This window comes from Pteronotus mesoamericanus, unplaced genomic scaffold, assembly GCF_021234165.1.
Source record: "Pteronotus mesoamericanus isolate MK-2021 breed Mesoamerican mustached bat unplaced genomic scaffold, CSHL_Meso_final contig_32, whole genome shotgun sequence".
NCBI classification, from domain to species: domain Eukaryota; kingdom Metazoa; phylum Chordata; class Mammalia; order Chiroptera; family Mormoopidae; genus Pteronotus; species Pteronotus mesoamericanus.
The window spans coordinates 15,033,006-15,049,800 of record NW_026555134.1 but is presented as its reverse complement, the minus strand read 5'-3'; the positions used below and the strand labels follow the sequence as shown (position 1 = coordinate 15,049,800).

At 41.4% G+C, this 16,795-nt stretch overlaps 3 protein-coding genes across 3 annotated transcripts; all 3 read left to right on the top strand.

Annotated features, from left to right (window-relative positions):
- Positions 1-687: 687 nt before the first annotated feature.
- Positions 688-1,336, top strand: LOC129072479 (putative tripartite motif-containing protein 61). The gene is given in 2 exon segments (XM_054575961.1): positions 688-1,296; positions 1,298-1,336. Coding segments are annotated over 2 exon segments (648 nt in total).
- A 7,180-nt stretch (positions 1,337-8,516) lies between these two features.
- Positions 8,517-9,899, top strand: LOC129072517 (tripartite motif-containing protein 60-like). Its single transcript, XM_054575984.1, has one exon. The coding sequence runs from the start codon at positions 8,517-8,519 to the stop codon at positions 9,897-9,899; it is 1,383 nt and encodes a 460-aa protein (XP_054431959.1).
- Positions 9,900-16,146: 6,247 nt separating this feature from the next.
- LOC129072477 (putative tripartite motif-containing protein 61) lies at positions 16,147-16,795 on the top strand. Its single transcript, XM_054575960.1, is given in 2 exon segments — positions 16,147-16,758; positions 16,760-16,795. Coding segments are annotated over 2 exon segments (648 nt in total).

Below are 16,795 nucleotides of genomic sequence, written 5' to 3'. Positions count from 1 at the left end.
ATCTATCACTATTTTTGTGATGGTTGAGGCCAGTGATAAATTTGCCTAAGTTGATTAATTCTTTCTGAGTTGCAAATTAGATGATAGTCTTCATTGCTAATTCCTCCTCCTAAAATATTGTCATGATATGATTTAGTCTACATGAGGTATTTTTTTTTGTTGTAATTTTTCAATTTTTTATTGATTTTAGAGAGGGAGAGAGAGAGAGAAAGAGGTCAATTTGTTGTTTCTCTTATTTATGCATTCATTGGTTGATTCTTGTTTGTTCCCTGACCAGGGATCAAACCCACAACTTTGGTGTACCTGGATGATGCTCTAACCAACTGAGCTACCCAGCCAGGGCTCTGAGGTACTTACCAAACAGTGATGAAAGGATTAATGCTTATTTAACTGTCCTTTAAATTATAATGTTTTTTGTCCACAGAAACCACATATGACTTGGGTTATGCTAGGTTTTTAACCACGAGGAGTCCACAGATAATATACAATTGGAAGAAAGGCATTTACTACAGGAGAGGGTGACAGGAAGGCTGGACCTCTGCTGCTGGCTCTAACTCTTCTTGGAAGCCCCTGCTGCCTTCCACAGAGAGCAAGGACTGAGCAGACATCAACTTCTCTCTTTCCCCAGCTCCCAGGGGATCGCACTGACTGCTGAGAGTCTCTTCAGACAGAAACCTGCCCTGCACAATGGCCTTTGCAGCCTCCCTCATCGAGCTCCAAGCAGAGGCCAGCTGCCCCATCTGCCTGGATTACATGAAAGACCCAGTGACCATTGAGTGTGGACACAACTTCTGTCGCTCCTGTATCGACCAGCGCTGGGAAGATCTCAAGGACATTTTTCCCTGTCCTGTCTGCCTCCACCACTGCCCTCGCAAGAACTTCAGGAGGAACACTCAGTTGTGTCACATAACTGATATTCTTAAGAAGATTCCCACCACAGGGAGCCAGAGGGAATTGAAGGAGGAAAAACCCCTGTGTGTGAAGCACCATGAGGTTCTGAACCTGTTCTGTGAAGAGGACCTGGAGCTGTTGTGTGCCCAGTGCAGGGTCTCGTCAGACTACCAGGATCGGTCCCTGCTACCCATTGAGGAAGTTGCAGCTGGTTACAGAAAGAGGCTCAAAAATTATTTTGAGGCCCTGACAGTGGAGGTTGAAGATGCTGAAACGGAATTTGAAAACCAAGTGGCAAAAATTTTTGAAGTGCAGAAAAGGATGGAAAATTGCAGGAGAGAATTACTCTATGAATGTAAAGAATTCAAGTGTTCCTTGAAAATAGAGCAAGATGAAATTAATACCAGTCTACTTATGGAAGAGAGGGATGTTAAAGAAAAACTAATTGAAAATAGAGGGCAAATTTCAAACCATATGTTCATATTACATAATCTGTTAAGTGAAATAGCAGAGAAGTATTTCCAGGTAGACCTGGATTTACTCACAGGTATTAAAAGTATCCATAAGAGGTATGAAAATTTAGCAACTCCACCAGTCTTTTCATATGAATTAAAGAATGAGATCTGCATTCTTCCTCCACATTATTTTGGCCTGTATAAAATGATCAGCACATTTCAGGTAGATTTGACACTGGATCCTGAAACTGCCCATCCAAGTCTCATTATCTCAAGAGACAGAAAAAGTGTGACATATAAGACACCAAATGGTCTTCAGGATCCCCAGGCACTTACTTCTTACCCAGCCGTCCTCAGTTCTGAGGGATTTGATGCTGGCAGGCATTTTTGGCAAGTAGACATAGGAGGCACAGGTGAATGGTCTTTAGGTGTATGTAAAGAATCTTCCCCAAGAAATGCTTTTATATCACTATCCCCAAACAGTAGCTGCTGGCACATTGAGCTTTGCGCCAGTGTATGTGGAACATGCCCTAGAGGACATGTCATGCAAGTTGGTGTTTTTCTGGACTATGAGTTGGGAGAGATTTCATTTTATAATATGTATAACAGGTCCTATTTGTATAAATTCACTGATACATTTACAGAAAAACTTATGCCTTACTTCTCGAGTGCACCTTCTTCAAAATCTCTTACAATTAGTATCATCAGAGACAAATGATGAAAACCTTGGAGGATAATTTTATGTAAGATTTTTTTCCTTTAGTAGAAGGAATATTTACAAAGAAGATGCCAATCTTGATTTTTGACTGTTGAAAACTTTGGGACTCAGCCTTCTCTCCTCTTCTTACCTCATACTTGGAAAACTAATGAGAAAGCCCAGGTGCTGCATCCTTTGGTGCAGGTGGGAAGTTCCAACCAAGCAAGCCTCTAGCAGTGCCAGCACCCTCCCACCCACCGCCAGCACCCAGTAACTTGCCATAAACACTACAAGCTAGTCCCTTTTTCCTGCACTCTCAGTCATTTTGGATTCTACTCAGCTCATCGCTACTGTCCCTGCAAAACCTATTTACGTGAGTATTAATCCTTTTATACCCTTCTGGTATGTGGTGAGTCATCATCAGTCTTAACATTTGAAGCAAATTTTGGATGGATTCCCCGCTGGCTATGCAACCTGCTCACCACCATTGGCATTGTGAATAGGATTACCCAGATGTGAAGCGCCTCTAGCAGGGGGGTCCTCCTCTGGCTTTGTGTTATAACAGGCTCTGTTTCCTTAGGCAAGGGTGCCCTTTCAGCTTTCTGCTGCATTGGCTGAGATGTCCCAAGGCTGTGCTGCATGTTTATAACAGTAATTCTTAAAAGTCTAAAATCTGGAAAAGGATCACATTGAACTTATATTTTATTATTTTTCATATAATTTTTTGGGAATTCTAATTTTGCTTTTGTTTCATATTTCACAAAATTGTTTTCATAAATAACCTCAAAACGTCACATCTCATGTTTAACATTAAGTGTAACTGTGGACATTTTAGAACATGCCTCTGTTTAGATAGAAGGCTGTATGTGTATCGTATGTAGTGTTAAGAAATAAAGTTTTACTTTGTAAATCTCTATACTTTGTCTGTCTTCGTAATTGGAAAAGATGCTCAGCACAGCTTTCATTGAGGTACAAGGGACCCCTGCACTGATCAGAGTAGCCATGCCATGCTGTGGTAATCTCAGTTGCTTAACAAGAACAAAACTAGTACTTATTCATGGAAAGTGCAATGTGGGGCACTGCTGCATTACCTACTCAGAAATCTAATGTCATCAGTCATGAGTCATCACAGCACCAGCTCACTAAAACTAGGCAAAGAGGGAGCATTAAAGGGACACACGGAGCCTTGAAGGCCAACACCAGGAAGAGACATTCTTTTTCTCCATTTTCTGAAAGTAATTGCAAGGCTCTATCTGCAAGGGGTGTGGAAGAATGCATGTATTGTGAGGTGGAAAGCTACTGTTTGCCGTCATTCCTGAATCCAATTAGACAGTGAAATTTCCATTAATGATGAGTCTAAGAATTAAAAGTCTTCAATTATAACTTGGAAGTAGATCTAACAGACATTTGCAATATATAATCCTACAGTGATTGTTAAGTAACTTCCCACAATAAAGAAGATACTTCCTTTAAATAAACCTTAGAACATTCTTTGGTAGAATAATTATTCTGAAATTTTGGTAATTCATTAGAAAATGAATCATTGAGACTAATGTCTAAACTCACTGGGATGAGCCCTGGCTGTGTGGCTCAGTGGATCTAGTGCTGACCTGCAATCAGTAAGGTTGCTGTTTTCATTCCTAATCAGGATACATGCCTGGGTCCCTGGCCTGTGCCCAGGTCCCCACATGGGGGCAGGCAAGAGCCATGTGATTGATGTTTCTCTTGCACATGGATGTTTCCCTTTCTCCCTTCCCTTTTCTATAAAATAAATATTTAAAAATTTTTAGAAATAAAATCAATGGGATGAATTGAGGGAAAAACCCTCAATTGGGATGGACTTCTGTGGATATATTGCCTAGGAGGTACTTGAAAGGCTATTGTAATACTTGAAAGCTGGTGGTAGCACTGAGGTATGTTTAGACCGGAAAGAAACTCACACAGGAAGTTCACATTTTGCAATGTTCCAATATGTACAAAATTCAATTGCCATGGTTACTTAACCCAGGTATGCCACAGGTTTAACAATCAGTTAAACATGGTATATTAATAGTAATTCTTAAAGTAGACACAATATGGATCCAGAGGATGGAGTCTCCAGCCAGAGGATCACTCTCAGCAAGTTCCTCACTTAACAAGTTCCGCTTTCCACACAACGGTAGTACACCATTAGGCTATGTTTTCTGTCACTATATAACAGAATCACCTTTTCTTTAGTCTCCCATAACACGTTCCTCATTTCCATTTGAGTTGTCACCAAAGTACCTTTCTTCTTCATTTTTCTACCAACATTCTTCGGAAGATACATGTCTTCTCAAGGGCTAATTTATTTTATTTGTAATGGTCTCACAGTTGGGCCGGTTAATCCTGTTTCTCTTGTAGTTAGGGCTAGAATGCAGAAATACTCTGGGGAAAAACAAAATCTTGATGAAACAGTTAAACAATTGTTCTACATTGCTTGGATCTTCTGAAAGGGAGATCGAAGCAATTATATCTTGGTGTCCTGTTCACACTTTAACCAAACACAATCTTATGCCTGAGTTTATAACTCCATGGAAACACTTTTTAAAGATTTTATTAGTCATCTGGGAACAACGTCACTTGAATACTATTCAGTCTTTTTAAATATTTTAAAAAATTTTTATTTTCGAGGGAGAGAGGAAAGGAGGGAGGAAGAGAGAGAAGGGGGGGAGAGAGAAACATTGAGTTGTTCCATTTATTTATGCATTCAGTGGTTGATTCTTGTATGTGCCCTGATGGGATTAAACCCACAACCTTGGCATATTGGGATGATGCTCTAACCAACTAAGCTGCTTGGCCAGGGTACTATTTAGTCTTTATTTTTGTCTCTATTTAACGGCTCTGTTCTTGACAATAAGATGGATAAGAATCAACTGTGATTCTGTACCAGTTTTTTGCTTTGTAGGGCTCACTGTTTTATAGATTGGTAGCATGTAATAAGTGTTTTAATTTAAGAAATGCAAATAGTGTCAACCATAATGGAAAATAAATTTTAAAAAAAGAAAACAGCTCTGACCAGGTGGTTCAGTCGGTTGGAACATGACCCCCTACACCAAAATGGTTTTGGGTTGATCCCCAGTTAGGGCACACACCTAGGCTGTGGGTTTAATCCCTGGTCGGGTCCAGGTGGGCTGCAGGTGATCTTTCCTCCCTCCCTCGCTCCCTCCCTCCCTCCCTGCTTTCCCTCCTTTCACCACAATGTTTTTCTCCCTCCCTTCTTTCCTCTGTCTCTAAAATCAGTAATAATACAAAAATATCCTCAGGTGAAGATTAAAATTTTTTAAATATAAAATTAAAAAAGTAATAGGAAAGAAACTTGGTAAGTTATTGGATATCAGTATGAATAGCATTATTCTAATTAGCAATCTGCCCAAAATAAACTGCAGTACAGAATTTTATAGCTCAAAGAATGCTTCTCAAAGTAACAGTTGGGCTGGGATTTGAAGAAAGAACGCCAGTGAACAACGGAGTAGGCAATGTGTTTGGGGCCTACGGGCTGCCACGGACAAAGCCGGCCTGTGCGGAAGGCCTGTGGCAGGGCATGCCGCGTCCTGAGCGCGGAGGGGGAGGGCAGGATTATCACAGTGCCTGAGGTTACAGGAGGGGAAACTGGAGGGCTCCAGAGTCACGGCTCCTGGGTGAGAAAATGAAAAGGCTTCACTTAGCCTTTCAGATTCCAGTTTCTTCCTCAGCAAAAATGGGATTAAAGGAGGGTGAGAGGGCCAAGGGGGGGATTTCAAAAGTACAAATTAGATCATTCCTATCAGCCCTCAGTTGTCTGCTGAGCTGATTGAATCACCAGAGGTCCCCTCCCCATCAACCAACCCTTCAGAACATCCTCTAACCCCAACCCTGACCCGTATTTCCCTCCTCAAGGGAGGAGCCACCAGTCCTGGTGGGCGAGGTCCTAATAGCTCCAACGTCCTGGTGGTATATCTATATACACACACGCCAGGGCCACATCACTAACCACACAAGTGGTAGGAACCTTGCTTGGAAGACCCTCCCTGGAGTCCTGCCTCACAAACTGGCTCATGGCAGCTGGAACCAGGTGAGTTGGGAGACTGGGGGATGTGGGTGCGGGAGGTGCAGCATCTTGATTTCCTGTGCGGCTGCTCTAGCAGGGCATGGACCCCCGACAGGCAAGCCAGCCCTAACTTGGATTCAGATGATTTTAGGATGCACACCTTCATTATTGTTGAGATCCCTACGTGAGCCTGTCCTAAGCCTTCTAAATACTTGCCAAAAATACAGATACCTAAATGGTGACTAATATCTATGTGTCACAAAGTGCCCAGAGGTGTGGGTCAGAAGCCTTGTGGGGACTTTTTCCGGGTGTGTCCTGTGTCTAGTGTTAAATCTTATTTTTTTGAAACAGATGTACCAAGACATTTATCTAAATGTATGTGTACACTGACACCAAAATGAAAGGAAAGCTGAGTGTTATTTTTCTTGTTCCGTGTGTCCCTGAAAAAAGGGGGATCAAGGGACCCAGCCCTAATGGTACCAGTAGTTTGAGATCAGACCTGGAATTCAACCAACATAGGGTACAAGCAGATGGGACTCTAATGCCTGCCTTAGTCTTTCCTCATCTCAAATAATCTCATATGGGAGGTTTGTAAAGTGGGCATGGGAAGTGGGGACAGGGAAGAAGATAATGGATTTGGAGTGGAGGACAAAGGGGACTGTTTGAAACAGCTGTGAGGAAGAGAAGAGACGGAATGGATCTGAGAGTTTTGTGATGAAGGGAAAAGGGCCAAAGTCTAAATAAGGAAGCAGGAGAAACTGGCTTGGCAAGAATAGAGCAGAGAAACACTTCAACGGAATTCGAAAGGTAAATCTTTAAGGAAAAAAAAAACAAACTTTTTCAATCAAAGAATATTTTAGGCATTCATAAAAGGAAAGAAAATATTATAATGAACCCAGGTATGAAGAACCCGGTTGTGGTAACTATAAACTTTTTGCCAGTCTTTTTCCACAGTCCTACTAACATCTTGCCATTTTTATGATGGAAATCCCTAGGAAATTCATTATATATTTCTAGGAGACTCTCCTATTCTACATATTTCTAAAGTCATTCTTATCTCAATCTAACATAGTTATCATTATTGTTTCTTCCTCAGTTATTCAACTTCCCAATTGAATTTTCATAAAGTATTTCTAAATAGAATGAAAATAGGTTTATCTATTGTAATTGGATAGTGTACCTGGTAAGTGTACTCTAATTCCTATATTCATCTTCCATTGGTTTGCTTTCTTTTTACCTTTGTGCCTCAGAAACATGGTTGAATTTTCAGTGGAGTGTATCACAGTCTGCATTTTACATATTACCTATTTAATGTAATACTAAATGTTTACCAGAGAAACAGAGCAAATAGGATGTATCTAGAAAGATACATACTATTATTTAAAAAAGGATTGGCTCAGAAGGTTATGGAAGCAAAGAAGTCCCATGATCTGCAATCTGCATACAGAAGACCCAGGAAAAATGGTAGTATAGTTGGAAGGTTGAAGAGTCTAAGAACAGGTGGTAAAGATTCCAGTCAACATCCGAAGGGCTGAGAACCAGGAGCACTCCAGAAAGGAGGTAGATGTGCCATCTGATTCAGTAGCAGAGAGTAAAATCAAAGTTTCCCCTCATTTTTGTTCCCTTCAAGACCTCAATGGATTGGCTGATGCTCACCAACATTGGGGGAGGACTATCTGCTCTGCTCATGTACTGATTCAAATACTAAGCTCTCCCAGAAATTTCCTCACAGCCATACCCAGAACTAGTGTTTCACCAGTGATGTGGGATGTCCAGTGGCCCAATCAATTTGACAGGTAAAATTAACCAAGTTATCTTTCACATGTTTCTCTGTCCCTTATATTTCCTTTAATAGGCGGTTGGATGTCTGTTTGATGAGATTTAGGTTTATTTTCTGACATAACTTCTTCAGAAATAATGTACTCCCTTCAACACTTGTATGATATCTGTTTGTCATTCTTATTGTGATGATTGTAGCCAATGAAAAATTTGCGTAGATGGATTAATTCACTTAGAGTTGCAAAATAGATGATAGTCTCTGTTGCTAACTCCTCCTATGTAAATATTGTCTTCATAAGTGGTCTGGTTTACCTGACATACACTATGGGGAAAGAAGGATGGATGCTGATTAAACTATCCTTTAAATGGATATATCATTTTGTCCACAGAAACCATATGTGACTTGGACTGTGCAGGGATTTTGACCACAAATACTCCTGTCACTTGGGGGAAATGTAGCAATAAATACAGGAGAGAGTGACAGGAAGGCTGGACCTCTGCTGCTGGCTCCAACTCTTCTTGGAAGCTCCTGCTGCCTTCCACAGAGAGCAAGGACTGAGCAGACATCCATTTCTCTCTTTCTCCAGCTCCCGGAGGATCGCACTGATTGCTGAGAGTCTCTTCAGACAGAACCCTGCCCTGCACAATGGCCTTTGCAGCCTCCCTCGTCGAGCTCCAAGCAGAGGCCAGCTGCCCCATCTGCCTGGATTACCTGAGAGACCCAGTGACCATTGAGTGTGGACACAACTTCTGTCGCTCCTGTATCGACCAGCGCTGGGAAGGCCTCCAGGACATTTTTCCCTGTCCTGTCTGCCTGCACCACTGCTGTGAAAGGAACTTCAGGAGGAACACTCAATTGTGTCACATAACTGATATTCTTAAACAGATTCCCACCATGAGGAGAAAAAGGAAAAGACAAGAGAATCCCTTCTGTAAGGAGCACCATGAGGTTCTGACCCTGTTCTGTGAGGAGGACCTGGAGCTGTTGTGTCCCCAGTGTGGGCACTCCTCGGACCACGGGGGTCACTCCCTGATTCCTACTGAGGAAGCTGCTGCCAGTCACAGGAGGAAGCTCAGAAGCTACATTGAGCCCCTGAGGGAGCAGGTTGAAGATGCTGAAAAGGATTTTGAAATGCAAATCTCAAAAGATTTTGAATTGAGATGGATGATGGACAATCAAAGGAGTGCATTGCACTATGAAGTTGAACAATTTAAGCATTTCTTGGAAAGCGAGCAGGATGAAATTCATACTAGGTTATTTAATGAAGAGACATGTGTTCAAGAAAAAATAAATGAAAAGAAAACACAAATATTGAACCACAGTTCCATATTAAAAAGCCTGCTCAGTGAAATTATCAGAAAGTGTTTGCAGACAGACCTGGATTTACTGACAGGTATTAAAAGTATCCACAGCGTGTATGAAAATCTAGAGACCCCAGCAGCCTTTTCATGTGAGTTAAAGGAGGAGACTTTCACTCTCCTCCCACAATATTTTGGCTTGCACAAAATGATCAGCACATTTCAGGTAGATTTGACACTGGACCCTGAAACTGCTCACCATAATCTTACTATCTCACCAGATAGGAAGACTGCAATATTTCAGATGAGGAAACAAAATTGTGTTCAGAATCCCAAGGCATTTAAGTTTTACCCAGCTGTCCTCAGTACTGAGGGCTTTGACGCTGGCAGGCATTTTTGGCAGGTAGAAATAGGAGGCAAAGGTGAATGGTCCTTAGGTGTGTGTAAAGAATCTTTCTCCAGAAATGCTCTTTTGTCACCATCCCCAAGAAATGGCTGCTGGCAAATTCAGCTCTGGACTAGTACATTTCGCCCATGGGACTCAGTAAACCCCAGACGGATTGGCATTTTTCTGGACTATGAGTTAGGAGAAGTTTCATTTTATAATTTGAAAAACAGATCACATTTATATACATTCAATGAGAGTCTTACAGAAAAACTTATGCCCTATTTCTCTATTGGACCTTCTTCAAAATCACTTACAATGAGGCTAGTCAAAGATGAGTGCTGAACCACCTTGTAAACAATTCTGTGTGTTGTACTTTCTTCCTATGTTAATAGAGAGTACTATTAATAAAAGGCCCCAGACCATTTTTGATACTTGCTGGTCTTTTCTTTTTATTTTATTTTTTTAGATTTTATTTATTTTTAGAGAGAGGGGAAGGGAAGGGAAACGAAAGGGAGAGAAACATTGATCGGTTGCCTTTCACATGCACCCCTTATTCACAACCTAGGCGTGTGCCCCAATTGAGAGTCCAACCTGCAACTTTTCCCATTTGTGGGATGATGCCAAACAACTGAGCCACACGGGCCAGAGTGTTGCTGATGTCTTTTAATTCTCTCCCCTCTGTTTTCACCCTTTGTTCCACATCTGGGCTAACCCTTAGGAAGGCTGAGCGCTCCTTCACAGGCCTTGGGAGCTGGGGTTTATAACTCAGGTCCTGCCTGCAGAGGAACGACCCCACCCCCGCCCCCCGCCTGTTTCTCAGCCACCAAAAACCCCAAGCCAGTTGCCTTTCTTCCTTTTCTCAATCTGTTTTTGGATTGGTAGCTGCCCTGCTGTTCACATAGAGCCTCATTAAGTAATAAACCATTTCACACCCTCTTGTTGTGTTTGTGCCATTAACAGTCTTGACACCAGAACCAAATTTTGAGTGGCTTGGGTTTTGTCTGTGGCATAACCATAACTGTAGTACTTAGTTTGCTGCACGATCCAATTTTATTCCTGGGATATTCTGATCCCAGGAAGTATGGTATATTTGTGCTCGTTTTCCAGCTACCATAAGACAAGCAGCTGTATCCCTCATTTTCTGATATCTATATTTTATTTGTGATGCCCCACTGCTCTTGGGAAAGATGTGAAAAGTTATAAATTCAATGCACTTATAATATTTACACAAAATAAAAGTATTACATCACTGGTTCTTCTGCCCTCTGCCAAAACAAAAAAGATCTACCACAAATCTCTCTTTTTTTTTAACATTGAAGAGGCAGTGAGTACTTAAAACCACACATGAATCCTGACGGTGTGGCTAAGTGAATTGTGTGCCAGCCTACGAACCATAAGGTCGCTGGTTCCATTCCTAGTCAGGGCACGTGCTGGTTGCAGGCCACATCCTCAATTGGGGGTTTGCAAGAGGCAACCGATCCATGTATCTCTAGCACATTGATATTTCTCTCCTCTTCCTCTCTCTCTTTAAAAAAGAAAATATATATATGTATATATAATATATATAGCGCATATATACACAATAAGAACTTAGAAAAAATAAAAACAATACATGAACTAGATCTACATAAGCAAATACAAAAAATGTCTCCAGATATACTCTTAAAAAGTGTAAAAACCTGTCTGGTGTGGCTCAGTGGATTGAGTCCTGGCCTGTGAACCAAAGCGTTGCTGGTTCCATTCCCAGTCAGGACACATGCCTGGGTTGCAGGCCAGGTCCTCAGAAGGGGGATGTGTGAGAGGCAACCACACATTGATGTTTCTCTCTTTCTATCTCCCTTCCCCTCTCTCTAAAAATAAATAGATAAAATCTTTTTTAAAAAAGTGTAAAGAAAGCAAAAGACATACCATATCGTAATATAAAATCAAGGAAGAAAAATAGATTTTTTTGCTGTATATTTGTATATGAATACTACGTTACTAAAATCTGCAGAAGAAACGTAAAAATTGTAAGGCTGAAAAGTAGCCTGGAAGCCTGATGGTCTGGGGTCAAAAAGCAATTTGCTTTTCAATGTACCCCACTATAATATGTGGTCTGTTACCACATTTTTAATACAGTTCCTCTTAAAAAATACTTAACAACACAAGTCTATTAGGCACTCACTGGGAAATTGCTGGTATTCACATTATAATGTTGCTGATTAAAGGAAAACCGTGATCCTATATCCCATTCATGGACTAGACAGACATTCACAGGGAGGAAGTCTCAAAGCACATTATCTATCTCTGTTGTCTGGATGGTTGTTCTCTCCTGGTGGGAACTCCTGATGGGATCTTTGCATCTAAGCTTCTAACACAGTATCTCACATTCTAGTAAAAGTTTATAAAAGGTCTGCTGGGTAAACAATTAAATGAGCTGCCTCGCTGGGGTTGATGAGATCAGGAAAGACATCAGGGTTGGAGTTGCACATTGATTTGTTTTCTGTGTGAATAAAGTCACCAGGAGCAATAGGTAGAACATATCAGAGTCTCAGTCTATTCCAACGGGGAAGTTTTGTTATTGAACCCCTAGGGAAAGGCTGAATCTGTTCCCACCCCGACACTACTCCGTGAATATCATGCAGTGTGATGGAGGGTGCAATTGTCAGGTGGAGCCTGGTATGCTGGGAGCCCTGGGATGAAGAACCAAAGATGTCAACGAAGAACAGAGCCATGGGAAAGAAACTGAGCACTCACCCCCATTTGAGAGGGTTGAGAGAGAAACTATCCTGTTAAACAGACTGAGGATGCACAGTCTGAGACCAGTCAGCAAATTTTATGTTGTTTATTTAATATTGCAGTACGAGCCATGTTCTGTCTTATACTTTGCTCTTTTTTTTTTTTTTTTTAATTTTTATACATTTATTTGAGCCAAAAGTGGTGACGGTTGCTGGGAAGCAAGATCTCAAATGCTCTCTATACTTCGTTTATTACAAAAAAAAAATATGCCTAGAGGTTTTTTCACACCTACATACTTAGATTAGTTCATGTATTGCTTTAAGCATTCACTGCCTCTTCAATGTAAAGCCAAATGAGATCAATTGTATTTGTCAGATTTTTCTTTAAAGAAACAGTACTGTACTTCTATCTTTTGTAATGGTTTTACTTTTTTTTTTGTTGCTGTTGTTGTTGTTGTTGCAGTTTTATAACTTTATTTGACAGTCAACAGTTAGTTCTTATCCATATTCTAGATTTTTGAAAGTGGTGACAGGTACATAGGTAATCAAGGCATAGATCTTGTTTGGGGAATCCTTATCCTCATTATGTTTTGTGGACAACTGCCCCGGAATGCGCTATAGACATTTCGTATTCCTTTGGTCCAGACAGCTTTGTTGTGCCTGGTGTCAATGTGTAGCTTTGGAGCTCACATCTCCTTCATGACGTACTTCTGGATCTCTTTGAGAGCCGCAGTGGACTGCTTCTTGAAACACACTCCATGGATGCACTTGTGAATGTTAATGGTGTATTCTCTGGTCACTACCTCTTTGATGGCAGAATGGCTCTTTTTCTCTCCCTCCTTGGCGGGAGCCATTATGCAGGGCCAAGTTGGAAAGAAAGATTTTACTTTTATTTTCCATTTCTTTATCAGCAAAGATGTGATTGAAGAGTATTGAGAAGGTTAAGAGAGGATTACAAAGGTGCAAATTATATCATGCATGTTAACAAAAGGTTAGTCCTTGCAAGCGAAAGGGAATAATAACAGGAGATCCCCTCCCCACCAACCAGCACTTCTGAACATCCTCTAACCCCCACCCTGGCTCACACCCTCTGCAAGGGCGGGGCCGCCAGCTTTTGTTGAGCAGAGTCCTGAGTAGCTCCACCCTCATCCTAGTGGTACATGGTATGCCATGGTCACATCACAACTGGTACGAGACTGGCTTTGAGACTGCCTTCGGGGACTTTTCCTGGAGACCCAGTTCAAGACTTACCCAAAGCAGCTGGTTCCAGGTAAACTCAGAGTCCGGACTGTACTGGCCCGGGAGGCAGAGCACTGGGAAAGCAGTGGTCTTCTGTGTGGTTGCTCCGGCAGGATCTTGAACGCACCTCTCTAGGGAATCCTAACTTGGAGTCAAGTTAAGACACATGCTTTTGTTATTGTTCATGCCCCTCAATGAGCCTTGCCCTAAGTCTTCACACTGCTTGCTAAAAATACATATATTGTGATACCAATCTGACTTGAGGGGGTGACTAATATCTGCATGTGCAAAGAACCCAGAGGTGCTGGTCTGAAGTTGCCTTTTGGAATCTTCTAGAATATCTCAGTGTTTAGAATCTAATTATTATTGTGTAAACCCAGATTCTCCAAGAGGTTTATCTAAATTTATGCGTATGCTGACATCAACTGACGGGGAAGGTTGGGGTTATTTTCCTTGTTCCTTGTGTCCCGGACACAAAAGAGGATCAAAGGCCCTTCCCCAATGACACAGATAATTTTACTTCAGGCCTCAAATCCAACCAACTGAACATACAAACAGGTGGAACTTTACTGCGTGCCTTGGTCAGTTCTCAATTTCAATTTTCCTCAATTTAGCAGATTTGTTGGGTGGGGAGAGGAAGTGGGAACAGGGCAGAAGATGATGGATTTGGAGTGAAGGAGAAAGGGGACAGTTTGAAACAGCTGGGAGGAAGGAAAGAAATGGAATGAATCTGAGAGTTTTGAGATGAAAGGGAAAGTCTAAAGAAGGGAGTAAGAGAAACCATCTTGGTTACAATAGAGCAGAAAATCATCGCTCTGTTTAAATGGCAAATTGAATTCAAAAGATAAATCTTTCTAATTATTTTTGAAATAGTAGAATATTTTATGCATCCAGAATGGGAGAGAAAACATTGTGATCTCGTGTAGGAAGAACCCATATGCTATGATTGTAATTTTGCAATTTCCACCTATAGTCCTACCAACATTGTGTCATTTTTATACAGGAAATCCCTAGGATTTCACTTGTAAACTTTTTATTCTATATTTCTAAAAGAGATGCTTTAGTCACATACTCATACCACTTATTATCTCAGTGTAACATCATTAGTGATTTTTTTTAATCCTCAGATATCCAACTTCCCAACTGAATTTTGAACAAGTATTTCAAAATTGAATGAAATTACATTTATAAATAAAAATGGTTTAGCATGGCTTTTAAGTCTACTTTAATTCCTATATGAGATGTTTATGAGATGTTTATTTTCTCTTTATATTTGTATTGAATTTGTATTGAATCAGTTTGTCATGGTTTGGGTTTTACTGATTATCTATTCAATGTATTGCTGACAATTTATCAGAGAAACAGAACTAATAGTATGTATCTAGAAAAAGATTTATTAAAAAGTATTGGCTCAGAAGGTTGTGGAGGCAAGGAAATTCCATGAACTGTTGACTGAAAGCAGGAGACGCAGAAAAGATGGTGGTGTAGTTGGAAGGCTGAAGTGTTTTAGAACGAATGGTACAGATTCCCATCTGTGTCTGAAGTGCTGAGAACCAGGAACATCCAGGATAGGACGTGGATGTGGTGGCTATTCTTTCTAGCTGAGAGTGAATTCAATGTTCCCCCAGTTTTTGTTCTCTTCAAATCCCCAGTGGATTGGATGATGCTCACCAGCACTGGGAGAGGGCCCTGCGCTTTGTTCATCCACTGATTCAAACACTAATCTCTCAGAAATGTCCTCATAGTCACACCCAGAACTGTTGTTTCACCAGTGATATGGGACATCCAGTGGCCCAATCATGTCGTCACATAAAATTGACCAGGTTATCCTTCCCATGGTTCTCCATCCCTTTTATTTCCTGTAAATAGGTAGTTGGACCTGTGCTCGATGAGATTTAGGTTAATTTTCAGATAAAACTTTTTCACCAATAGTGTTATGTACTTACTTTAGCAACTCTATGATATGTTTGTCACTTTAAATACATTTCCTTTATTTATTGAATTTTAGAGCTGGGGGTGCAGAGAGAGAGAGAAAGAGATGTGGACTTGCTCTTCCACTCAGTTATGCATTCATTTGTTTATTTTTGCATGTGCCCAGACCAGGGATTAAACCCACAAGCTTGGTGCTTTGGGACAACGCTCCAACCAACTGGGATACCTGGCTAGGAGCACTCTTTTTGTGATGGTTGAGGGCAATGATAAATTTGCTTAGATTGGCAAACTCATTTAGAGTTGCAAACAGATCATAGTCTTTACTGTTAACTCGTCCTTAAATATTGTCATAATAAATGATTTCGTCTTTGACGTATTCTTCCTCCAGAAAGGAAAGGATTAATGCTGATTGAACTTTTAAATGCAATCTCATTTTGTCCACAGAAACCATATATGACTTGGATTGTGCTGGGGTTTTGACCACGAGTACTATATGGCACTTGGGAAAAATGTGTCAATAAATATAGAAGAGCGTGACAGGAAGGATGGACATCTGCTGCTGGCTCCAACTCTTCTTGGAAGCTCCTGCTGCCTTCCACAGTTAGTGCGGACCTAGCAGACGTCAGTTTCTCACTTTCTCCAGCTCCTGGAGGATCGCACTGACTGCTGAGAGTCTCTTAGAAAGAACCCTGCCCTGCACAATGGCCTTTGCAGCCTCCCTCGTTGAGCTCCAAGCAGAGGCCAGCTGCCCCATCTGCCTGGATTACCTGAGAGACCCAGTGACCATTGAGTGTGGACACAATCTCTGTTGCTCCTGCATCGACCAGCGCTGGGAAGATCTCAAGGACATTTTTCCCTGTCCTGTCTGCCTGCACCACTGCTGTGAAAGGAACTTCAGGAGGAACACTCAATTGTGTCACATAACTGATATTCTTAAGCAGATTCCCACCACAGGGAGCCAGAGGGAATTGAAGGAGGAAAAACCCCTGTGTGTGAAGCACCATGAGGTTCTGACCCTGTTCTGTGAGGAGGACCTGGAGCTGTTGTGTCCCCAGTGCAGGGTCTCGTCAGACTACCAGGATCGGTCCCTGCTACCCATTGAGGAAGCTGCTGCTGGTAACAGGAGGAAGCTCAAAAGGTATGTTGAGCGCTTGAGTGTGGAGATTAAAGATGCAGAAATGGGATATGATTATCAAGCTGCAAAAGCTTTGCAAGTGATGAGGAAGATGGAATATTGGAAGAGAGAATTACGCTATGAATGTAAGGAACTTAAGGGTTCCTTGGAAACAGAGCAAGATGAACTTAATTCCATTCTACTTATGGAAGAGAAGGACATAGAAGGAAAACTAA

Bases quoted from the DNA above. Each gene is read 5' to 3' on its own strand.
- LOC129072517 (XM_054575984.1), top strand. From the start codon at position 8,517: ATGGCCTTTGCAGCCTCCCTCGTCGAGCTCCAAGCAGAGGCCAGCTGC.